Genomic DNA, 24,340 nt, shown 5'->3' with positions numbered 1-24,340 from the left:
ATGATAATAATAAAAATTTTAAAAGGACAGGGGCTGGAGGAATAGCACATCGGGTAGGGCGTTTGCCTTACACGGAGGCAAACCTGGTTCGATTCCCAGCATCCCACATGGTCCCCCGAGAAATGCCAGGAGTAATTCCTGAGTGCAGAGCCAGGGGTAACCCCTGTGCATCACTGGGTGTGGCCCAAAAAGAAAAAAAAAAAGTCGGCTTTGGGCTTGGCCAACTGGTAGAGTTTAGGAAGTTTAACGGCCTCTGAGACCTTGCAGGGATTCCTGGAAAATCGAGGAAGGGAAACAGGTTTCAGAGCAAGATGAAATGGAGAACAGAGGCCTGGAGCAATAGCACAGCGGGTAGGGTGTTTGCCTTGCACGTGGCCGACCTGGGTTCGATCCCCAGCACCCCTTAGGGTCCCCCGAGCACCGCCAGGAGTAACTCCTGAGCATCGCCGGGTGTGACCCAAACAAACGAAAAATGAAGGACGAGAACTTCAACACGGATGTGAGAGGCAGAGCTGGATGCCCGGGTCCAGGATCCTTCCGGAAGCAGCCCCCTTCCCCCCTCCCCGTGTCCCGATTCCACCACACCCTGCCCAGAGGTGACCTGAGCTGGCCCCCAGGAGCTCCCCCACGCCTCCTTACCTGGAACGCGGCGTAGATGACCAGCAGCGGGAGCACGGCCAGGATGGCCAGGGGCGTGGCCACCGTCACCACCAGGATGACCTCCAGCAGCTCAAAGGCGTAGTTCAGCAGGAGGCGGAGCTTGTCGGGGATGTCCACGTCCACCGTGTCCGTCTCCTTGGAGAAGCGGTTCAGAAGGTTCCCGATGGGCGTCCGCTCGAAGAAGCCGACCGGAGAGCGGGCCACGTCCCAGAGGAGCCGCCGGAAGAGCAGGCTGGACGCCCGCACGCCGCCCACGAGCACCATGGCCATGGAGGCGAACAGCCCGACCGCTGGGGAGGAAGCGGGCGGGGCGTGAGGGCGCAGCCCCCCGGGCTCCCGCTGGGGTCTCTGCCAGCCTTCATGGACCCCCAGAGTGGGCAGAGGGACGCCACCCCCTCCTTCCACATCCACCGGGAACCTCAGAACGGAACATTTTTTTTCTTTTTTCTTTTTTTTTGAGTCATCCTGGGTGATGCTCAGGAGTCACTCCTGACTCTGCACTCGGGAATCACTCCTGACGGTGCTCGGGGGCCCCAGTGAGATGCTGGGAATCGAACCCGGGTTGTCTGCATGCAAGGCAAATGCCCGACCCACTGTACTATCGCTCCAGCCCCTATTACTGTTTTTATTTTATTTATATTTATTTATTTTTGCTTTGGGGGTCACACCCAGTGATGCTCAGGGATTACTCCTGGCTCTTGCACTCAGGAATCACTCCTGGCAGTGCTCGGGGGGCCCTATGCGATGCTGGGTGGGGATCGAATCCGGGTCGGCCACGTGCAAGGCAAACGCCCTCCCCGCTGAGCTATCGCTCCAGCCCCCCTATTACTATTTTTATTTTATTTTTATATTATTATTATTATTATTATTTGCTTTTTGGGTCACACCTGGTGATGCTCAGGGGTTACTCCTGGCTTTGCACTCAGGAATTACTCCTGGCGGTGCTCAGGGGACCCTATGGGATGCTGGGGATCGAACCTGGGTCGGCCGTGTGCAAGGCAAACGCCCTCCCTGCTGTGCTATCACTCCAGCCCCCCCATTACTATTTTAAATAAAGAAAAAACCGGAATCGGTGACGGAGCTGATGAGAGAGGGCGGAGAGAGGGCGGCTTACTGGGAGGTTTGGGGTTCGGAGGAGCACCAGTGGGTGGGGTGCGGGTGCTGGAAGTCAATATTTACATATTTACGCCCCACGGCTTATTGGGGGGGTCTCAGCCACCCCAACCCGGGGTCCAGATTCTGCACCTGCTGTTGGGGCTGGGAGAGGCTGGGGGTCCCCAGGAATGAGGGGTACCGTGTCCCACACCCGGGCCCCGAGTGAGGGAAGCTGGTCAGTACCGGTTTGGGGCAGACGGGGCAGGGGGCATTGGGAGCGAGCACAGAGGGTTGGGGGTACCTTGGAGACAGCCCAGGAGCCCGAAGACCCAGCCCCGCAGTGCGGCCTGCGGCTGGCGCCCGGCCACGATGGGGTCGTCCGCCCAGAGGCTGAGCCAGTAGCCGAGGCAGAAGGAGGCCACTTGCTGGCAGAAGTAGAGGAAGAGCACGTAGAGGCACAGCGGGGCGCCCACGGCACGCGCGTAGCTCAGGTACACGGCCGCCTTCACCTGCAGCGCAGGGCGGGGCGCCCGGAGAGGCGGGCGGGGGTGCCCGGTGAGGCTCCGGCAGGCAGAGCCCAGGGAGCGTTCCAGCCCCCCAGCCCTGGAGCCTGCACCCCCGACCTGGGCACCCCGCCCCCGCCCCCCTCTGCACGCCCCACGAGGCGGGAGCGGGGCGGGGGGACTCGGGGCAGTCCACCCAGCACCCCCTGTCCGAGAGGCCTGCCTCTGTCCTCGTGCCGTCCCCGAGTCCCAGGCCGGGACTCAAGGGACCAGGGAGGCTCAGCCGCTGGCTCGGGTCCGACTCCCGCCAACCGCCTTCCCCCAGACCCTCGATTCTTCACCCGGAGGATGGGGCCGTCGCTGTGCACCTGAGGGTGGTCATCAGGGCCCCTCGTGACCAGAGAACCCCACGGGCACTCGGTGTGGGGCACAGGGCTCTGGGGTCCTGGGGTGGTGGGCCAGGGTGGGGGCTGGAGCAGACGTGCCCCCCACACACACACTGCCTGGGGAGGGGTCCGGGGGGCCCCCCGGGGGGCGGCGGGGGGCGGGGTGGGGCTGGAGGTTACCCTGCCATACCAAACGCCGACCCCTCCTGGTCCGCCCGCCGCCTCGGGGCCATCCAGGGTCACTCTGGCCCCGCTCTCTGGAGGGGGGCTGTCCTTCTCGGGCACGCACTGCGTGGACCTGCCGTGCGGAGAAACGAGGACTTGTCAGCGTCCCCCTGGCCCCCAGCAGCCCCTGAGGGGGGCACACCCCCTCCCTCCAGCGACGCGGGGACCCCTGGGCTCCAAGACGCCCGTCAGGAACGCCCACCAGCACTGCCCATGTTCTCAGCATCCAGCGGCCTCTGGGCTGATGAAGTTGGGGACCCCCGTCGTGGGTCTCCTTGGGCCCAGGCGTGGCTGCAGCGGCCGGGCCCAGTGTCCGCCCTGCACAGCCCCCCCCGCCCTGCACAGCCTCCCAGCCCTCACAGCCCCCCCGCCCTGAACAGCCTCCCAGCCCTCACAGCCCCCCCGCCCTGCACAGCCCCCGCCCTGCACAGCCCCCCCGCCCTGCACAGCCCCTGCCCTGCACAGCCCCCCCGCCCTGCACAGCCCCCCCTGCCCTGCACAGCCCCCCTGCCCTGCACAGCCCCCCTGCCCTGCACAGCCCCCCTGCCCTGCACAGCCCCCCCGTCCTGCACAGCCCCCCTGCCCTGCACAGCCCCTCGCCCTGCACAGCCCCCCCGCCCTGCACAGCCCCCCCGTCCTGCACAGCTCCCCCGCCTGCACAGCCCCCCACCCTGCACAGCCCACCCGCCCAGAGCTTCCCAAATGGGCTCCCCTTGCGGGTGGACAGCCCGACCGACCCCGACATGTGACGAGCCGTCTGGCTACGGAGACGTCCTCTCCCTGCCAGGGGCAGCCTGCCATGGGCGTGTGGGTCTGGGCCCCACCCACTGCCCCTTACCACCTATTTAGGGGGTCCCCGGCGCCCAGATGAGCTTGTGTAGCTCCGTCACCCACGCCAGGATCAGAACCAAACTATCCGTCATCCATAACTCAGGCAGGAATCTACCCGCCATCTTTACATCTGTAGCACTGTCGTCCCATTGTTCATCGATTTGCTCGAGCGGGCACCAGTAACGTCTCTCATTGTGAGACTTGTTACTGTTTTTGGCATATCCAATACACCACGGGGAGCTTGCCAGGCTCTGCCATGCGGGCAGGATACTCTCGGTAGCTTGCCGGGCTCTCCAAGAGGGACGGAGGAATCGAACCCGGGTCGGCTGCATGCAAGGCAAATGCCCTACCCACTGTGCTATCGCTCCTGTCCGTCTTTACATCTACCTGGAGTTAATGCATAGTTTTGCCTTGTTTGTATTTGAGGCCATACCAGGCGGGGCTGGGGGGTGCCCCTGGCTCTGTGCTCCGGGAACCATTTGGTACCAGGGTTTGAACCCGGGTCCCTCACGTCTAGGGCATGTTTGCATGCACCTAGCCCGCTGAGCTATCTCTCTGGTCCCTCTTTTATCTGTATGTTCATCTCTATGTACTTGTCTCTGTAACTGACCCACGGATCTTATTTTTCACTCAGCTCTATTTTCTTTTCCGTCCACATGCTCTCATGGAATCTCATCAACGGCCAAGAACCAGAGACTCAAACAGAGCTCCCGGAAGAGAGCAGTGCAGAATCTCGCACGGCAGAGCCTGGCAAGCTCCCCGTGGCGTATTCGGTATGCCAAAAACAGTAACAATAATGGGCCTCATTCCCCTGACCCTGAACACGACAGGGACAAATGGAGACATTACTGGCGCCCGCTTGAGCAAATCAATGAACAACAGGACGACAGTGATCCAGTGATACTCTGCTCAGCACCAATTACATTTCAATCACTCAATTCCTAGTGATCACTTATCTCTCCCTATTCCCTATTTCTCTCTCTCCCTCCCTCTCTCTCTCTCCCCCTCTCTCCACTTCAGCCCAGGGGCGGTGGGAGTCAGTTTGGGGGCCACACCTGACAGTGCTCAGGACTGACTCCTGGCTCTGTGCTCAGGAGTCTCTCTCTCCCTCCCTCTCTCCCTCCCTCTCCCTCTCTCACTCTCTCCCTCCCTCTCTCTCTCTTTCTCCCTCCCTCTTTCCCTCTCTCTCTCTTCCTCTCTCTCCCTCTCTCCCTCCCTCTCTCCCTCCCTCTCTCCCTCTCTCTTTCTCCCTCCCTCTTTCCCTCTCTCTCTCCCTCTCTTCCTCTCTCTCTTTCTCCCTCCCTCTTTCCCTCTCTCTCTCCCCCCCCTCTCTCTCCCTCTCTCCCTCCCTCTCTCTCTCTCTTCATCTCTCTCCATCTCTCTCTCCCCCTCTCTCCCCCTCTCTCCCCAGACCTGCCTTTCCCTTTCTCAGACGGGGAGCTGAGAGGACAAGGCAGCCAGCTGTCCCATGGCCCGGGAATGTTCTGGGTGCTGGAGGGTGGGAAAGCCTGTGTCCAGGGGCCACCTCTCCGCAGGGACGGGGACAGCGCCCCCTGCAGGGCTGACCCAGCAGCCAGGCCTGTTGGGCAGTTTGGGCAATACCCCACGGGGAGCACCGTGCTGGGATTCAGGAGGTGCTTGATCCAGCCCTTCTGCCCCACCTCCCACCCCTGCCGGAGACGCAGCTGCTCACCGGGCAGGGCTGCTCCCCCGCACCCGGCCCACAGCCGACTCACCCCTCCGCCTCCCCCTCGGGGCTCCTGCCGCCAGAGGGGCCTCCGGTGCCCGCCACGTCAGCGCCAGGGTCCGTCTCTGTAAGGCCAGGGGAGTCGGGCAGTGGGTGTCAGCGCCGGCCTCGCCGTGCCGCCACTTCGGCCCAGGGGCGGCGGGAGTCAGTTTGGGGGGAGCACACCTGACAGTGCTCAGGGCTGACTCCTGGACAGTGCTCAGGGCTGACTCCTGGCTCTGTGCTCAGGAGTCACTCCCGGAGGTCCTGAGAGGACCCCATGGGATGCCGGGGATCGAACTCGGGGCCCGCGAGCCAGGCAGGCGTCCTCCCCGCTGCCGTCCTGTGGCTCTGCCCCCCGTCGCGAGCATCGTGACCCCTCCCAGGAAGCCCGTCCCCGGGAACGAGGGTCACTGCCGAGCTGACTTCACAGGCAGTGGGGGCTCTGTGGGCGCGTTGATGCCGCCGTGGGTCCTCGACACAGCCTGGGGCTCCGAGTGGGAGGGAGGGCCAGGAGGGGGGGGCCGTGCCTGCGGGGTCCGGGACCCGACTTCCGGCGGTCACTTCTGCTCTGGGCCGTTCCGAGCCCGGCCGGCTTCTCCTGACCTTCCGGGCTCTGAGCACTGAGCGGCCCACCGCTGGAGTCCAGAGCTGGACGGTCCAGCGTCCCCATCTCAGGGCCCTGGGCCAAAGGGCCGGCGCCCTCGGCCCTGAGCAGCCTCTCTGCAGAGCGCAGCCGTTCCTGCATCCCGGGGGTGGCGGCTGGGGGTTCGAGTGTGTTTCCCAGGCACGGAGCACGCGGGACGGCCCCGTCCCTCCCAGCACAGCCGGTCAGTACCTGCCTCCCCCTTCTCTCCGGGCCGCCGGGCTCGGTCCAGGAGGCCCACCAGGGGGCCCCTGCCTCTGCAGAAGCTCCCGGTAGGGGCCCATCTCGGCGATGGCTCCGTCCTCCAACACCACGACCCAGTCGGCGTGCGGGAGGACATGGAGCGCGTGCGTCACCAGGATCCGCGTCTGGGGACGGAAGGAGACTCGCACGCACGGGGCCAGCCTTGCGGGGCCGCGGGGGGTGGGGGTGGGGGTGGGGGCGGGCAGCATCCTGGAGCTCAGGGTGGGCAGTGCTGCCCTCACCCCGTGCCTGCCCATGTTCTGGGGGGCCGGGACCCCCATCAGACACACAGCCTCCCCTTGTTGGGTCTTCTCTCGTTTTTTTATTTCTGGCCACACCCCCTGTGGTGCTCCGGGATCCCTCCTGGCAGTGCTCGGGGGACCCTACGGGGTGCTGGGAATTAAAACACATGCGAGAAAGCACCACCCACTGCGGTTCTAGCTCTCTGGAACCCCCCGCCCGTCTTTATTTTAATTTTGCTTTTTGGGTCACACCCAGCGATGCTCAGGGGTTACTCCCGGATCATGCATTCAGGAGTTACTCCTGCAGTGCTTGGGAGACCCTATGGGATGCTGGGGATTGAACTCGGGTTGGCTGCGTGCAAGGCACACGTCCTGCCCACTGTGCTACCCAGCCCGTCTTGAACCAAGGAAACCCAAGTTTCCCGGGCCGCCGAGGTGGTGAGGACGACAGCCTGCCACGTGGACGACAGCCGGGTGGACGCTGGCCCAGAGACCCACCAGGGCCTGGCGGGGGATGGCCAGAGCTGGACGGCGCCAGGCTGGAGGGGCTTCCTGCACCCCCCCCCCCCGGAACTCACCGTCCCCTGGAGCAGCCCGCCGGGCCCGATGACCCGGCTGAAGACGTGCTGGCTGACGCGGGCGTCCAGCGCGGACAGAGGGTCATCCAGCAGGTACACGGCCGCCTTCCTGTACACGGCCCGCGCCAGGCTCAGCCGCTGCCTCTGCCCGCCCGACAGGCTCATGCCCTAGGGACAGGGTGGAGGGCTGGGCCACCAGGGCCGCCGGGGCGGGCGCCTCTGCCCGTCAGAGCAAGGGGAGGCACGGGCCCGGCCCCCGGGGGCCGCCCAGCTTGAGACTCTCGCTCTCCCGGGGGCCAGAGCGAGAGGACAGAGGGGAGGGCGTTCGCCTGGCACGCAGCTGGCCCAGGTTCGGTCTGAGGCCCCCCTACAGGTGTTTCCTGAGCCCACCAGGACTGATTCCCGAGCACTGAGCCAGGAGTCAGCCCCAGCATCACCAGGTCAGTCCCAAAACAAAAAAAAAAAGGAGAAAAACAAATACTTGCTCTCCAGTCGGGCTCTGCCCAAACCCTTTGTTGAGGCTCAGAGAGGGGGAGCGACTTGGCTAATGTCACACAGCGCGGGCCCCTGAGGAATGCTCCCTGTCTAAGAACTGCTGGCTGGGCCCCCGGGGTGGGGGCTCTCCTCCCCGCCCCCTGCCCCGCCCCCCGGCTCACCTGCTCCCCGAGCTGCGTGTGGACCCCTCTGGGGAAACCGCGCACATCTGGGCCCAGGGCGCAGGCGTCCAGGACTCGCTCCAGCCACGGCTGGTCCAGCTCCCGGCAAAAGAGCACGTTGTCCAGCACAGACGCGTTCTGGACCCAGGCCTCCTGCGGCACGAGAGCCACGGGCCCCTACAAGGACGACCCTGGCCATTAGGGGGCCCCTGGGAAGGAGGCAGGAGCAGGGGCCTGAGGTTTGAGTGGGGGCAGAGAGGAGCACTGTGTGGGGAGCAGGGGTTGGGGTCCAAGTGGAGTGGAGAGGAGCACTGTATGGGGACCAGGGGTTGGGTCCAGGTGGGTTAGAGAGAAGCACTGTGTGGGGAGCAGGATGCAGTGGAAAGGAGCACTGTGTAGGGAGCAAGATGCAGATGGAGAGGAGCACTAAGCAGGAGCAGGGTACAGTGGATAGGAGCACTGTGCATGGAGCAGGATGCAGGTGGAGAGGAGCACTGTGCGGGGAGCAGGATGCAGGTGGAGAGGAGCACTGTGTGTGGAGTAGATTGCAGTGGAGAGGAGCACTGTGAGGGAGCAGGGTGCGGTGGAGAGGAGCACTGTGCGGGGAGCGGGCCGGGGCGGCGCAGCCTCACCCTGACGCGTACGGCCCCCTCCACCTTGAAGAGCTCCCCCAGCAGGGCGGACAGCAGGGACGACTTCCCCGCGCCCACGGGGCCCACGACGGCCAGCAGACAGCCCTGGGGCACCGCGAGGCTGATCCTGCAACACGGGCGGGCAGAGAGGGTCCCGCTCGCCCCACATGCACACGGGAGCACACGCCTGTCGCGAACACAGGCGTCACACCACACGCGTGGGTATCAGCACACACACATGCACACGCACACGCACGCACACGCGGGGGCTAACACAGGCATGTGTGTGCATCCTGTGTGCGCGCGTGTGTGTACTGACAATCTGGACACGCGACCATGCACACAAGGACATGCACAGAACACAGCAGGCTTTCATACACGCACACGCGTACACGCACTGACATGCTCCCCCACGCACCTGCCCGTGTTTCACACATGCACCCCGGCAGCCCCTGCCCTCGTGACACGGCTGGGGGGGACGCCCAGTCTCCCCCAGGCCCACCCCACGTGCAGCCCGAGAGCCCCCCTCTCGCCCCCCTCTCGCCCGGGCCCCTCCCCCCGAGGCCGCTCCTACCTGTGCAGGCAGGGCGGGCTGTCCCGCGCCCAGGAGAAGGTGCCCTCCTCCACTCTGACGCACGTCTCCCCGGCCGCTGCGGGACACGAACAGACGCTGCGGCCGCCCTGTCCCTCCCCAGGCCCCCAGGTACCGCGCCCGCCCGACTCGCTTCCCGGTCCTTCCCGGCTAACGCGTGTGCTGGGGGAGGCCCGTTGCTTCCCTGTGGTGTGGCCCGGGGTCCGGCCCTCTGCCCAGGGGCCAGGCTCTGCCCGCTCCCTCATCCCAGAGTCCTCCGGCACTGCAGCCCCCCACCCCCCCCCCACGAGGCAGGGGCCTCCCGCCGTGCAGACACTGAGCCACGCAGAGGCTCTAGCGCCTGCAGACTCCGGGTCAGACACGGGGCTGGAGCAGGAGCACGGCGCGGAGGGTGCTGGCCTTGCACACGGCCGACCCGGGTCCAATCCCCGGCATCCCATAGGGTCCCCCGAGCACCACCAGGAGTGATTCCTGAGTGCAGAGCCAGGAGTGACCCCCGAGCATCGCCGGGTGTGACCCGAAAAGTGAAAGTCAGACAAACAACACAGGACAGAGCCGGCGCGCGCGTGGCGAGGGAGAGGAGGAGCAGGCGGGTCCCAGCGGGAAGCTCGGCCCCTCGTCAGCACCTCGGCTGCCTGTGGGTGGGGGGAGGTGCCCCGGGACCCCGTGGGCAGTTCTCAGCCCCCCGAGCCCAAGAATGCAGGGCAGGGCGGGCCCTTGCGTCTCCCCGGCCCCCCGAGGCCCCTCTGACCAACCCCGACGTCCTCCCGGCGGGCAGCCGCTGAGACACTCGGTGCCGCCTCGGCACAAGGCCTGTCCCCGGAGCTTCCTCCACTGCGAGCCCTCCCCAGGGCCGAGGAGAGGTGACAGCTCGGGTCCCAGGCAGAGACCCTGGGGCTCGGAGACAGGAGCTCCGTGGCAAGTGCTCAGCGACCAGGGACAGACGGGGGACGGGTAGCCCCAGCTGTGGCCATTCGGGGAGGGAGGAATGAGTGGGCCGACGGGGATGGCCGAGAGCCGGTGCTTCGGGGGGGGGGGGCACGTCCCATCTAGCCGGCGGGTCTGCGGCCCTCTGACCCCCGGGCCCAAAGCCCTCCGCATCCGTCCAGCACCGCGGAAGGCCCTGGCACCTCGGAGCACTGGACACTCACGCAGGCCCAGCGGAACAGTGCCCCTCGCCCCCCACCCCATTTCCGGGACCCCCCACCCCCACCCATTTCCCGGATCTGCTCCCGCCGCCGTCTCGGCCGGCCTCCGCCCGTCCCCCCCCCCCCCCCCCGCCCCAGGAGCCTCACTCACGGCATCTGGAGGGAGTGGACTCCACTGCCTCGGGGCTGACCTCCTCCAGGCTGAGGAAGTCGGCCAGCCGGCCCAGGGACACCCAGGCCTGCAGAGGGAAGGCGGGTTACCGAGGGGGAGAGCGCGCTCCCGGCCCGCGAGATTTGGGGAGTGGGATGGGCTCAGGGGCACGTCTAGGCAGGGGCCAACCCTGGCCGGGGGGGGGGGGGGGCGGGGGAAGGGATGTGGGAAAACCCTCTTGCCTCCCAGGACCAGATGCACAGAACCTTCTCGGTCCCGCAAATGAGGTGATACTGGCAAGCTGTGGTGCCCTCCTGACCTGCCCTCCAGGGGGCGCCCTCCTCACCCCACCTCCGAAATAGCAGCCACTGAAATAGGGGGCCTCCCTCTGCCCTGTTCATTTGTGTTGTGTTGTTTTTGTTTTATGGTGTGTGTGTGTGTGTGTGCGAATGTGAGTGTGTGTTTGTATGAGAGTGTGTGTATGTTAACATGTGAATGTGTGAGCATGTGAATGGGTATATGAGTGTGTGAGTGTGGGTGTGAGTGGGTGTGTGAGCACGTGTGGGAGTGTGTGTGAGCGTGTGTGAGAGAGTGAGTGTGTGTGAGCATGTGTGTGTATGTGAACATGTGAGCATGTGTGTGTATGGATGTGTGTGAGTGTGTGAGCGTGGATGTGAGTGTGTGAGTGTGAGCATGTGAGTGTGTGTGTGTGTGTATGTGAACATGTGAGCATGTGTGTATGGATGTGTGTGAGTGTTTGTGTGAGCGTGGGTGTGAGTGTGTGTGAGTGTGTATGTGAGTGTGAGCATGTGAGTGTGTGAGAGAGTGAGTGGTTGTGAACATGTGAGCATGTGTGTATGGGTGTGTGTGTTTGTGTGAGTGTGGATATGAGTGTGTGTGTGTATGTGAGTGTGAGCATGTGAGTGTGTTTGAGAGAGTGAGTGTGTGTGAACATGTGAGCATGTGTGTATGGATGTGTGTTTGTGTGAGCGTGGGTGTGTGTGTGAGTGTGTATGTGAGTGTGAGCATGTGAGTGTGTGAGAGAGTGTGAGTGTGTGTGTGTATGTGTGGGGGCCCCGATGGGAGGCACACCTGGCAGTGTTTGGGGCTCACTCCTGGCTCTGTGCTCAGGGGTCACTCCCTGTCCCGGGCCGTCCCTCATCACACACGGGACAGAGCCGCTCAGGGCTGACCCTACGATCACGCGGCTTCAGATGACCCGAGTCGGGCCGACTCTTGCGCGGAGACCCACGGGCTGGGAGGGACGCCCGAGACAGATGCTTGGGGGCCGCTGCCTCTGGGACCCCCTGCCCCGCCCCGGGGGCGTCCGGCCCTTCCTCACCCCCCGGCACCCCGCCTCACCTGGACGGCGGAGTTGATGCACATGGGCAGGTAGCCCAGCGCCTTGGTGAGGAGCGAGAGCGTGGTGAGGGTCACGAAGGCCTTCTCGGCGTCCATGGCGCTGTCCTCCGTCACCAGGGTGTGCACTGTGAACATCACCAGCGCCACCTGGGGCAGAGGCCGCCGTGAGGCGCCAGGAGATGCGGGACAACCCCCGCGTGTCCCGGGGCCGCGGCGCTGTGGACACCTGGTGCTCGGGACACCAGTTGCCTTTCTGCACGTGTTGTTTCGGGGATTTGTTTTGGGGCCACACCCAGCGACGCTCGGGGGTCGCTCCTGGCTCCGCGCGCAGGAATGACTCCTGGCGGTGCTCGGGGGACTGTGCGGAGTGTCGGGGATCAAACCCCGGTGGGGCAAGCACCCTCCCCGCTGTACGGACACCCCGGCCCCTCCAGCACTGATTTTTGATTTATTTTGTTTTGGAGCCTCACTCAGCGACCCTCAGTGCTCTCTCCTGGCTGTGCTCGGGGCCTCTGTGGGTCCGTGCTGGGTCAGGGATCGCACCTGATCGGTCGCATGCGAGGCAAATGCTCTCCCCACTGTGCTCTCGCTCCGATCCCAGCACTAATGATTTTTTTTTCTTGGAAGCAATCTTGGGGTTCTAGATGAGGGTGGGATAGTGACTCCAGAATCCCCGGGAAGGCCAGAGAGACGCTCAACGGGTTGAAGGAGCCTCAGGCTCCATCCCCGGGACCACACGGTCCCCCAAGCACCGCCTGGAGTGGCCTGCGAGCACTGGACTAGGAGTAACCCCTGAGCACGGTCAGGTGTGGACCCTAAACCAAAAAATAGTCCAAATACATATAACTGGAAATAAAGCAGCTGAGAGCTCAGGCGCCTGTACACACGTGTACTCACACGTGTGTGCGTGTGCACACACACACGCACATGCGTGCACACGCACTCAGGTCATTCCCCTGCACACAGAAATTCCTCACGGGGGCATTCTCGGTACCGGGGGCACCTGTGGCTCTGGGTGTCCGGAGCGAGGGCTCCCTTCTGGATGTGGGCAGGGGGCTGACCGGGGTGACGCTCGTTCTGCGTGATGGGCCCCCTGGTGTTTCTGCCCTGCGGGTCTCGGCCGCGCCAGGGCCTGAGACACGCTCCCCACTCGGCCGCGGTGTGTGCTAGCGCAGGGCTCTGGGCTTGCGGGATCGCCGGGGGCGTGGTCCCAGCCCAGGGGATCTGTCCAGGGGTCACCGGGCACCCCTGGGGGACCCCCACCCCCGCCCGAGAGAGAGGGACGCGTGGGGGTCTGCAGGGAGAGACCCTTCCCGCCGTGCCCCCGCCCAGCTCCCCACCCCCCAGCCCCGCCCGGGGGACGTCACCAGGAACGTGGACACTTGGAAGGACACGAGGGACACGGAGAAGAGGAGGCCGGAGGCCCTGAGCGCGGCCAGCTCCCGGGCCCGCACGGGCAGGACCCGCTCCAGGAAGGTGCCCTCCCAGCCGTGGCACTTGACCATGCGCATGCTGCGGAGCATGGCGCTGGTCAGCCGCGCCCGCGCGTCCTTCTCGCTCATCTGCTCCTTCTGGATGGAGAGAGAGTGAGGGGGTGGAGAGAGGGGAGGGAAAGGAGGGAGAGGGGAGGGGGAGGGGAGGGGTCGTCCTGGCGCTGGCCCGCCTGAGCATGCTGCTCTCTGGAAGGCTTCCTGGAGGCAGGGGTAACGCCCGAGTGCCGGGCAGGGAGAGTGGACGCACACAGGCAGGGTGGGGGCATGACGGTGGGGGCTCCGTCTTGCTCTGGGGGGCCTGGGGGCTGCAGGGGCAGTTTCCGGGCACCCCTACCTCCCCCCCCACCCCCCGCGCCCAGACCTGGTACTGGTTCTTTTTCCTGGTGATGAGGAAGTTCAGCGGCATCAGGCCCAGGAAGACGCCCATGGCCGTGAGCGCGGATGGGCCCAGGAGCTGCGGGCACGGGGACGGCCACGGTCGGGCACCCGGGCTCCACTCCGCCCCCCACAGCCTGGGGAGTGGGTGCAGACGGGGTCCCGGGCCCACACACCCACCCACCCGGCTGCCCCCTGGGCCGGCCTGACCCCCGCCAGACACGCTCCCCAGAGCCGCCGCCCCACAGAGGCTCCGGCCTCGAAGTGTGGAATCGGAGTCCCCCACCCACCCACACACACACACACACACACACTGCGAGAGGCACTGCAGGGCCGGAGGGAGTGACCAGGCGTCACTCCTGCTCTCTGTCTGGAAAAGGTGTGTGTGTGTGTGTGTGTGTGAGTGTAAGTGTGTGAGTGTGTGTAAGTATGAAAGTATGTGTACGAATGTGTACGTGTGTGAGAGTATTATGAGTGTGAGTGTGTATGAGATTTGGGTAGGTGAGTGTGAGCGTGAGAGTGTGTGTGTCTAAATGTGTGCAAGTGTGTGCGAGTGCCTGTGAGAGTGCGTGAGTGTGTATGTGAATGTATGTGTGAGTGTGAGAGCATGTGGGTGGGTGTGTGTGCGTTCTGAGTGGGTGTATGAGTGTGAACCTGTGTGTGAATGTGTTAGTTTGAGAGTGTGTGAGTGTGAGAGTGCACGAGTGTGAATGCGTGTAAATATGTATGAGTCTGTGAGAGCACATGTGTGTGAGATTGTGTGTGTGACTGTGAGTGTGCATATGAGTGTGAGTATGTGTGTGCGTGTGTGAGTGTGAACCTGTGTGGGTGTGTGTGTCCATGCTGTGTGTATGTGTGCACGTGTGCGTGGGAGCGCGTGGGGGCGTGTTTGTCAGTCCTTTGACTCTCTCCCTTCTACCCCTTCTCTCTTCCTGTCTCCCACGTCCAGACACATTCTCTCGAGTCTTTGGGCCTCAGTTTCCCTCTAATGCTATTTCTGCCTCTCGGAGGAGGTCCTCAGGCCCTGCACTGTCATATCCAGGCCCAGGAGCCTGCGACCCAGCCTCCTGAGCACTGTTTGGGGAGAAACTCCTCCCACAGGGGCCACCGTGTCAAATCCCACTCCCCCGAACCTTTTCTACCCTCCGGGGAGGAAACCAGATGTTTCATTTCTGTGGCGAGAGCGCCGCCCAGTGCTGAAGGGGGGAAGCGCCCGTCGGCGGGGCTGGAGAAACCGGCCGGCAGCTGCCGCCCTGCGGGGCTGTCCAGCCCGGGGGCGCGTCTGGCAAAGGCGCCCGCAGGGCACCCGTCCACCAGGCGACCCTCCAGTGCCCCTCCCGAGGGGCTGCGCCTGCGGCACCGGGTCACAGCACTGGCCGGGGCCCTCCCTCCCGGGGGTGCCCAGGGACCGGAGGGGCAGCCCCAGCCCTGACGCCCACCTGCCAGAGGTAGGCGAAGCAGATGAGGAGCCAGATGACCATGATCCAGGGCCCGTTGAGGTAGAGGACGCAGTCGGCCACGCGCTGCGCGTCCACGGACACCAGGTTCACCACGGCCCCCACCGGGCTGGCCTTCTGGGAGCCGCTGGACAGGGCCAGGAGCTGGGCGGCCGGAGGAAGGGCAGGAGGGTGAGCGGGGAGGGCAGCCTGGTCTTCCCCGTGCACGTGTGTGTCTCTGTGTGTCTGTGTGTGTGTGTAACCTGTGTGTATCTGTGCATGTGTGTCTGTGTGTATCTGTGTGTGTCTGTGTGTGTCTCTGTGTGTGTGTCTGTGTGTGTCTGTGTAGTCTGTGTGTATCTGTGCGTGTGTCTGTGCGTCTGTGTGTGAGCCTGTGTGTGAGTCTGTGTGTGTCTGTGTGTATATTTGTGTCTCTGTGTGTCTGTGTGGTCTCTGTGTGTCTGTATGTGTCTATGTGTGTGTCTGTGTGTCTGTGTTTGTGTGTGTGTCTATGTGTGTCTATATGTGTCTATGTGTGTCTGTGTGTGTTTGTGTGTGTCTGTGCGTGTGTCTATGTGTGTCTGTGTGTTTGTGTGTGTGTCTTTGTGTGTCTGTGGCTATGTGTGTCTATGTGTGTCTATGTGTGTGTCTGTGTGTCTCTGTGTGTGTGTCTGTGTGTCTCTGTGTATGTCTCTGTGTGTGTCTGTGTGTGTCCTCCTCCTCCTCCTTCTCCTCCTCCCTCCCACCCCCCCCAAGGTGCCAGCAGCCCTCTGGGTAGAGCAGCCTCACTCAAGGCCTGGGTCCGAGGAGCCGGCCGTCCGTCAGAGCTAGGCAGGCCCCCTCGGGCCCCCGTTCCCGCACTTCTTCCCCCCCTCCCGGGGGCAGCACGGGTGAGAGTGAGCCGTGTCCCAGACCCTCGGGAGCCCCGGTCGCCCCTCCCCCTGGGCGGGACCCTGGGCCCAGATGCAGCCAGAGCTGCCCCTGGCCCCTGGCCCCTGGCCCCGGCCTCTCCAGGGGGCTGCTGGGGGGAGCCACGTCCCCTGAGGGTCGAAGGGTCACGCTACGGGGGAGGAGGTGGCCCTGGGCCTCCCGGGCGGCAGAGAGCTCAGGGGTGAAGGGAGGCCCGGCCTCGGCCCACTCTCCAGCACCACCGACAGGGGGCGCCGCTGAGCAGGGCCAGGAGTCCTGGGCACTGTTGGGTGCGGCCCCCTCTGTGCCCAGAACCTGAGGGCTGCCCCTCCGGCCCCCCCCCCCACCCCGCCCCAGTCAACCTGGCTTCCTGGTTAAATAAAACAGTAACCCAGCGAGGCTGGAGTGCTCGCCCCTTGCTCAGTCTCTGTGCTCTCAGCAGGGTGCTGGCGTGGGGGGTGGGGCGAGTTCTCTATTTCACCCCGGAGTTCTTGAGGCTGTAAGCCAAGCAGCGGGCACGGCAAGTGCCAAGGCTGGAGGCAGGCGCAGGCACGGCCGGCCGGGTGCGAGGGAGGAACTGGAAGGAGAGCTGTGGCAGGAGGGGGCCGGATCACGCAGGGTCTTAGTGACAGAACCAAGGAGGTGAGAATGTCTGTGAACAACCGCCCGTGCAGAGGGGAGTGTGTGCGGGGTCGCGGAGAGCCCCGGGGTCGCCCCTCCTCCCTAGGATGTTCGGGTGCAGACAGAGAGAGGCTGGAGAGGGCGGAGGCGACTCACCTTCCGGTACACCAGGCCCGAGAGGGCCGTGCGCAGCCTCATCTGCAGCACCTTGCACCTGTAGATGGAGTGCTGCTCCAGCAGCGAGAGCAGGCACGAGCAGGCGAACAGCAGCGCCGCCAGCACGTAGCCCTGCCAGGCCGGGGCCGCGGCGTCGCCCATGAACGCCAGGAAGAGGCTGTGGGAGGGCAGAGGAGCGGCCCCGTGAGAGGGACAGAGAGTCCCCGTGAGAGGGACAGAGAGGCCCCGTGAGAGGGACAGAGGCCCCGTGAGAGGGACGGAGGCCCCGTGAGAGGGACAGAGTCCCCGTGAGAGGGACGGAGAGTCCCCGTGAGAGGGACAGAGTCCCCGTGAGAGGGACGGAGAGTCCCCGTGAGAGGGACAGAGTCCCCGTGAGAGGGACGGAGAGTCCCCGTGAGAGGGACAGAGAGTCCCCGTGAGAGGGACAGAGAGTCCCCGTGAGAGGGACAGAGAGTCCCAGTGAGAGGGACAGAGGCCCCGTGAGAGGGACAGAGTCCCCGTGAGAGGGACAGAGGCCCCGTGAGAGGGACAGAGAGGGACAGAGTCCCCGTGAGAGGGACAGAGAGTCCCCGTGAGAGGGACAGAGAGTCCCAGTGAGAGGGACGGAGAGTCCCCGTGAGAGGCCAGCCGGTTTGCAGGGTCAGATCACACAGTAACTTTCCTTTCCTCGAATAAGACCACATGGGGTTGGGGAGGTGGCCCGGCGGGCAGGGCTTGTCTTGCATGTGATCATCCTGGGTTCAATTCCCAACTCCCCATAGGGCGGCCTGAGCCTGCAGGAGTGAGCCCCGAGCACAGAGCCAGGAGTGAGCCCCGAGCACAGAGCCAGGAGTGAGCCCCGAGCACAGAGCCAGGAGTGAGCCCCGAGCACAGAGCCAGGAGTGAGCCCCGAGCACAGAGCCAGGAGTGAGTCTCGAGCACAGAGCCAGGAGTGAGCCCTGAGCACAGAGCCAGGAGTGAGCCCTGAGCACAGAGCCAGGAGTGAGCCCCGAGCACAGAGCCGGGAATGAGCCCCGAGCACAGAGCCAGGAGTCAGCCCTGAGCACAGAGCCAGGAGTCAGCCCCGAGCACAGAGCAAGAGCCCCGAGCACAGAGCCAGGAGTGAGCCCCGAGCACAGAGCCAGGAGTGAGCCCCGAGCACAGAGCCAGGAGTCAGCCCCGAGCACAGAGCCGGGAGTGAGCCCCGAGCACAGAGCCAGGAGTGAGTCCCGAGCACAGAGCCGGGAGTGATCCCTGAGCACAGAGCCAGGAGTGAGTCCCGAGCACAGAGCCAGGAGTGAGCCCTGAGCACAGAGCCAGGAGTGAGCCCCGAGCACAGAGCCAGGAGTGAGCCCTGAGCACAGAGCCGGGAGTGATCCCTGAGCACAGAGCCAGGAGTGAGCCCCGAGCACAGAGCCAGGAGTGAGCCCCGAGCACAGAGCCAGGAGTCAGCCCCGAGCACAGAGCAAGAGCCCCGAGCACAGAGCCGGGAGTGAGCCCCAATCTTGATTGGACCACCTGGACCCAAGAACCGTGAGAAGAGCAACAATGCTTATCGTTGGTCCGACGGGTTCAGATCATGCTTTGTATGTGGGGGGCCTGGGTTCGATCCCCTGGTCCTCATGGTTCCCTGAGCATAGCCAGGAGCCACTTCCGGGCACCCAGCCGGGCCCCCGAGCCCCACTAGGTGTGGCCCCCCAAACCAAAACACCAACCAACCAAAGTCTGGATTTGCTTGTTTGTTTGTTTGTTTGTTTGTTGCTTTTTTGGGTCACAACCAGAGATGCTCAGGGGTTACTCCTGGCTCTGTGCTCAGGAATGACTCCTGGTGGTGCTCGGGGGACCATATGGGATGCCGGGGATTGAACCCGGGTCGGCGGCATGCCAGGCCAACGCCCTGCCCGCTGGGCTGTCGCTCCGGCCCCAAGTCTGTTGTTTTAAACCACCCAGTCGGGGTCCAAGCAGGATGGACTCTTGCCTTGCACGAGGCCGGCCCAGGTTCGATCCCTGGCACCCCCGTCTGGTCCCCCGAGCCCACTGGGAGTGATTCCTGAGCACAGGACCAGGAGTCAGCCCCGAGAACCTCTGGGCGTGACCCCAAAACAAACTCAATAAATACACAATAAACCGTCCAGGCAAGAGCACTTTGCCTGGCAAATGAGGCTCCGGCCGGCCGGCCTGAACCCGCCGAGCAGGGCAGAGGGGAGGCGGCGCGGGCCCCAGTCCTGCCCGCCAGAGCCATGGGGAAAGCACAGCTTCGGCCGCGGGTCCCGGCAGCTCCCCGGGCAGCTGGTGTCCCGCAGGGCCAGAACCACGCGGGGCAGAGACGCGAACGGGCATCTTAGCAGCCGCTCCCCGAGCCGACAGGCTTCCGAGGCCGCAGTGTGGCCCCTTTCCTGCCCCGAGGTCAGCCGCGAGGGCCTCCCTGCCCCGCCCCAGCCTGCAGGGACCCCCGCCCGCCCGCACCCTGAGCTGGCCCCGCGCCGGGTGTCCAGCACTGCCCTCACCCAGGGGCCGGACCCACCTGAGGAGCTTGGGGACGGCGAACCTGAAGACGTCGCCGATGATCAGGAGGGCCATGGCCAGGATGAAGGTGGGCCAGAACCTCCGCCAGATGGCCCTCAGCAGCAGGCCCCGCTTACTGGCCTCCTCCTGCAGGAAGGCCTCCGTCTCGGCCGCCTCCCCGCCATCGTCCTCGTCAGGGCCTCTCCTTTTAAACACTGTGGCCTCGGCATGCCTTTGGGGAGAGAGTGTGTCAGTGTGTCTGTGTGTGTGTGTCTCTGTGTGTGTCTGTGTCTGTGTGTCAGTGTGTCTGTGTGTGTCAGTGTGTCTGTGTTTGTGTATGTGTCTGTATGTGTGTATGTCAGTGTGTCTGTCTGTGTGTCTGTGTCTGTGTCTATGTGTGTGTCTGTGTGTGTCTCTGTGCGTGTCAGTGTGAGTGTGTCTGTGTGTGTCTCTGCGTATCAGTGTGTGTCTGTGTATGTCAGTGTGTCTCTGTGTGTGTCAGTGTGAGTGTGAGTGTGAGTGTGAGTGTGTGTGTGTGTGTGTGTGTGTGTGTGAGATCAGTCGGCTCTGAAGGTGAGCCTACCCCTGCACAGACCGGCTCCCTCTTGCTGTCTGGCCCCTGTGCGGGACCCTCAGACTCCCCCCCAGCACCTCTGTCCTCTGACCCTGCTCAGGGCTGCCAGGGGCAGGGCCAGGGCAGGGCTGGGCGAGGCCTGGGGGAACCCCCCCCCCCCGCCTGACCCCGCCCGTCATTCACAGCCGCCAGCGTGGGCCAGGAGGCGGCTGGGGCGGTGGAGCGCACGTGGGGCCCTCGAGGCCTGCGCCTGAGCCCAGGCCGGTGGCCCCGGAGACCACCAGAGGCAGCTCTGGGGAATCCCGAGCACCCTGGGACGGCTCCGGGGGCCCCAAGACCCTTTGAGCCCGTGCCCGCCACGCTGGGAACCGTCCCTGTGAAAGACGGTTGTGGGGCTGGAGCGACAGCACGGCGGGGGGGGGGGGCGCCTGCCTTGACCGCGGCCGGCCCGGGTTCCACCCCTGGCACCCCAGAGGGCCCCTCTGAGCTCCCCAGGAATGATTCCTGAGAGCAGAGCCGGGAGTGAGTCCTGAGCACCGCTGTGTGTGGCTCAAAAGGGAACAAACACAACAACCTGGAAGTCAAGAGCCTGCTCTCTGCCCGCCAGTGCTCCCAGGAATGTTCCAGAACTCCCCTCTCCCCACGCCTCCTGGGAGGGGACCCAGTGCATGGTGAGTCAATACAGTGCCCCTTCATTCTCGGCAGGGGCAGGGCAGGGCGAGGAGGGGCAGGGCAGGGGGGTGCACGCCGAGGCACTCACCGCCGGGCAGCGCTGCAGTTCCGCGTCCACTCCCTCTGCAGCTGGGCGGTCAGCTTCTCGGGCTCGTTCTCCCGGGCGAGGAGCCAGAGGTCGTCGGGGCCCAGCAGCCTCCGGGAGCCCTTCCAGATCAGCCTGGGGGAGAGGAGAGCCGGGACCAGCTCCTCCCACCCGCCCCAGCTGTGGCGGGCTGGGTCTGGGCTCTGTGACCCCGAAAAAGTGACTAGCCCTCTCTGCGCCTCTGCTGGCCCGTGGGTTAGACGGAAGCCACAACTCGGACCTCCCCGGCCACGTGCAGGGCGCCTCTTGACCTCCTGAGCTGCTGGGTCAGTGAGCACATCAGCCTCATTGACTGAGCACGGTTAATGGCTAAGGAAGAGAGCAGAGGTGCGAGGGAGGCACGGAGTCCTCTGGGCACCATGCAGAAGGGACATCTGCAACCCCTGTGCTCGTGGCAGCGCTAGTCACAACTAGCCTCAATCTGGAAACAACCCGTCTGTCCAACGACAGGATAAAGAAACTTGGGTACATGCGTGCGATGGAATATTACTCAGCCACAAAAAAGATGAAGTGATGAAATTTGCTGCTACGTAGATGGGCCTGGAGAGCGTCGGGTTGAGTGAAGTCGGTGAGAGGGAGAGGGACAGATTCAGAGTGATCTCCCTCACATGTGAGATATAAAAGAAACTTCCGGGGCTGGAGCGGTAACTATAGCGGGGAGGGTGCTTGCCTGGCACGTGGTTGATCCCGGTTCGATTGCCAGCATCTCCTAGGGTCCCCCAAGCCCCAGCAGGAGTGACTCCTGAGTGCAGAGCCAGGAGTGACCCCTGAGCATCGCTGGGTATAGCCCAAAGCAAACAAACAAACAAACAAAAAACCCTCAAAAATAAACATGGGTGGGGCTGGTGGGGAGGGCGTTTGCCTTGCACACAGCCGACCTGGGTTCGAATACCAGCATCCCATATGGTCCCCTGAGTACCGCCAGGAGTAATTCCTGAGTGCAGAGCCAGGAGTGACCCCTGTGCATCGCCGGGTGTGACCCAAAAAGCAAAAAATAATAATAAAAAAAGAATAAAATAAACATGCGTAAAAAGGCGAAAGAAGCGACAAGGTTTAGCTGCACCGACACCGCGTAGCTGCAGCGCTGTGGAGGCTGCACCCAGGCACCGGTGCCCGCATCCTTGTCCCCTTTTGGACCAGGATGGCGGGTGCTGAGGGTGGGCTATAGCAGCCTGTGGCAGAGCCAGGATCCAAAGCCCCCTCGGCCCCAAGGGGTGAACGGGCGGGTGCATGAAGGATGCATGGGGCCCGGGGCCGGCTCTGAGCCTGGGGGTCCGGGAAGCTTCTGGGGAACCACAGCCCCAGGGGTGGGTGAGGGGCGGGGGCGACTTACCCAAAGACCCACCAGAAGGTGACCTTGGAGGGGAAGGAGGCGCCCTCTTCCGGACAGGGATTCTGGCAAGGCCAAACAGAGGGGGGGGGGGTCTCAGTCCGAGCCTCCGGTGACGGGGGAGGCAGCGAGGGGGGAACTGGCACCCACCCGCACAGCCTGCTCCTAGCGGACGCAGCCACGTAAAGGGCCATGGACGCCCGTGGGAGGGAGAGGCGGGGCCATTTCTGAACAGCTGGCAGGAATGCGGGGTCAAGGTCACCTCCCAGCCCGAGGCCTCAGTATCTTTGCCCTCACAGCCTGGGCCGGAAGATCTGATTTTTCCCACCCCTGCCATTCTTCTAGGGGGGAAATAAGATCGCATCAGTCTAACTTGATCGCCGAAGTCACTGGGCATCTTTTCTGATGACCGGCGACCAGTGGTCACTTTCTCACAGAATTCTTTCGTGTGCGTGGACTATTTGTGATGAATTCTCTCTGACGGGAAACTTCTCACGCGCGGCAGGGTTAGGGGTGCGGAGGGCAGAGGAAGGCAGGCTAGCCCGGGCTAAGTCTGGCCCAGGGGCTGGCTCTACAAATAAGGGCTTTGGGGGCCGGAGTGATAGCACAGCCGGTAGGACATTTGTCTTCCAAGCGGTGGACCCGGGTTCGATTCCCAGCACCTCATAGGGTTCCCCGAGCATCCACCAGGAGTAATTCCTGAATGCATGAGCCAGGAGTAACCCTGGTGTATCGCTGGGTGTGACCCCAAAAGAAAAAAAAAATATATATATATATGTGTGTGTGTATGTACACACACACACACACACACATATATACATATATATCACTGTTGTCCCATTGTTTATCAATTTGCTCGAGCGGGTACCAGTAATGTCTCCATTGTGAGACTTGTTGTGACTGTTTTTGGCATATCGAATATGCCTCGGGGAGCTTGCCAGGCTCTGCCATGTGGGCGGGATACTCTCGGTAGCTTGCTGAGCTCTCCGAGAGGGACAGAGAAATCGAACCTGGGTCGGCTGCGTGCATATATATATATATATATAATATATATATATATATATATATATATACATATATAAAGGCTTTTATTGGTCCCTGCCATGCTGTTTGGTTGAGCACCCGCTCCAGACTAACACATGACAGGAGCAACACAGGAGCCACACGCTTTTCTCAGCCTTTTTCCAACGGTGGCTCCTTTCCGCCCTGGCTTCCCCGCTCTGCTCCCTGCCCTAACCCTCCGGACTAGCCCTCTGGTCTCATGTCCCCCTCTCTTCACAGGATTTTTCATCCAGGGCCCCCTTGGAACATTCTGGAACCCATCCACCCGCCCTCCCCGGCTGAGAAACAGTCTTCACATTCAACTTCCTTCCGTCACACAGGGAGATGCGAACCGGAAGTGGGTCGGGGGCGAGGGAGGCCTTGGGTGGGTGGGGGGGGAACTTACAGGCTGTGGGGGCTCCTTAGGGAAGAAGGGGGCTTGGTCGGCGAGGCAGGACAGCATGAACTGCGCCACCACCAGGAACAAGCACAGGTAAGTGGCCAGATGGCGGGAGACGTCCCCCTGGAAGCCCTGCAGAGAGAAGGCATGAGCCCCCCGAGTCTACCCCGCGCCCCCCGACGGTGCTGCCTGAGGCCCCGAGGAACGGAGGCTGCCAGGGCCATCTGGGGGGAGAGGAGGCCAATGCTGGCCCAGGGGTCCACTGCTATAGTCTCAGACCCCCCGGATGTCCCAGCCAGTGCTCTGGCATTGCAGGTCAGCCCCATTCACAGACACCCCACTCATAAAATGTTTTCTACACGCAAGTGGCAGGTGGCGGCGGTGAGGCTTGACCTTTCCCTGGGGCGAATGTAGGGGTTACCTTGCCTTCCCCTTTGTGCCATGAAGGATATCCTCTCGCAAGCAGCTCTGACAGAGAAGGGAGCACCAAGCAAAGGGTGCTAGGCGGGCCCACTGGGGATGGGAGATACGGGCTGAAAATGGGCTATGGATGGAACATGATGCCTGCGTAATACCTCTGTAGCAAACCACAACACCCAAAAGGAGAGAGGGAGCAAACGGGAATGCCCTGCCACAGAGGCGGGGTGGGGTGAAGGGGACAGGGTGGGGGTGGTGGGAAGGATGCTGGGACCCTTGGTGGTGGAACATGGGCACTGGTGGAGGGATGGGCACTCGATCGTTGTATGACTGAAACCTAAGCATGAAAACGTGTAAGTCTATAACTTTGTCTCACAGTGATTCACTAATAAAAAAAAATTAAAAAAAAATATCCTCTCGCCAGACCTCACGGGACAGGGGAGGAGCGGTCCCTTCTCCTCCCCCCGCCCCGATGGGACTCTGAGATGATGCCACCTCCGGCCACCATCTACTTAGGCTCCCACACGGCCATGATCCAGAGACACACAAACGAATCTCGGACCCGAGGAGCTCGCTGCAGCGATCTCTCC

The 24,340-nt window shown here is 63.5% G+C and overlaps 1 protein-coding gene across 1 annotated transcript in view; it reads right to left on the bottom strand.

The window, feature by feature from the left end:
• ABCC6 (ATP binding cassette subfamily C member 6) overlaps positions 1-24,340 on the bottom strand; it is a 39,470-nt gene that overhangs the window by 9,330 nt on the left and 5,800 nt on the right. Inside the window, 20 exon segments of the mRNA XM_055136113.1 lie at positions 640-950; positions 2,057-2,264; positions 2,825-2,942; positions 5,437-5,512; positions 6,265-6,325; positions 6,327-6,440; positions 7,136-7,303; positions 7,792-7,968; positions 8,424-8,550; positions 8,998-9,073; positions 10,315-10,402; positions 11,677-11,823; positions 13,044-13,247; positions 13,531-13,623; positions 14,984-15,145; positions 16,667-16,844; positions 19,191-19,403; positions 20,506-20,637; positions 21,896-21,957; positions 23,340-23,465. Of these exon segments, the coding sequence (XP_054992088.1) occupies positions 640-950; positions 2,057-2,264; positions 2,825-2,942; positions 5,437-5,512; positions 6,265-6,325; positions 6,327-6,440; positions 7,136-7,303; positions 7,792-7,968; positions 8,424-8,550; positions 8,998-9,073; positions 10,315-10,402; positions 11,677-11,823; positions 13,044-13,247; positions 13,531-13,623; positions 14,984-15,145; positions 16,667-16,844; positions 19,191-19,403; positions 20,506-20,637; positions 21,896-21,957; positions 23,340-23,465 (2,841 nt within the window).

This window comes from Sorex araneus, chromosome 4 (genome assembly GCF_027595985.1).
Source record: "Sorex araneus isolate mSorAra2 chromosome 4, mSorAra2.pri, whole genome shotgun sequence".
Classification (NCBI taxonomy): domain Eukaryota; kingdom Metazoa; phylum Chordata; class Mammalia; order Eulipotyphla; family Soricidae; genus Sorex; species Sorex araneus.
Note: the sequence above shows the minus strand (reverse complement) of the source record. Positions and strands in the feature narration are given on the sequence as shown.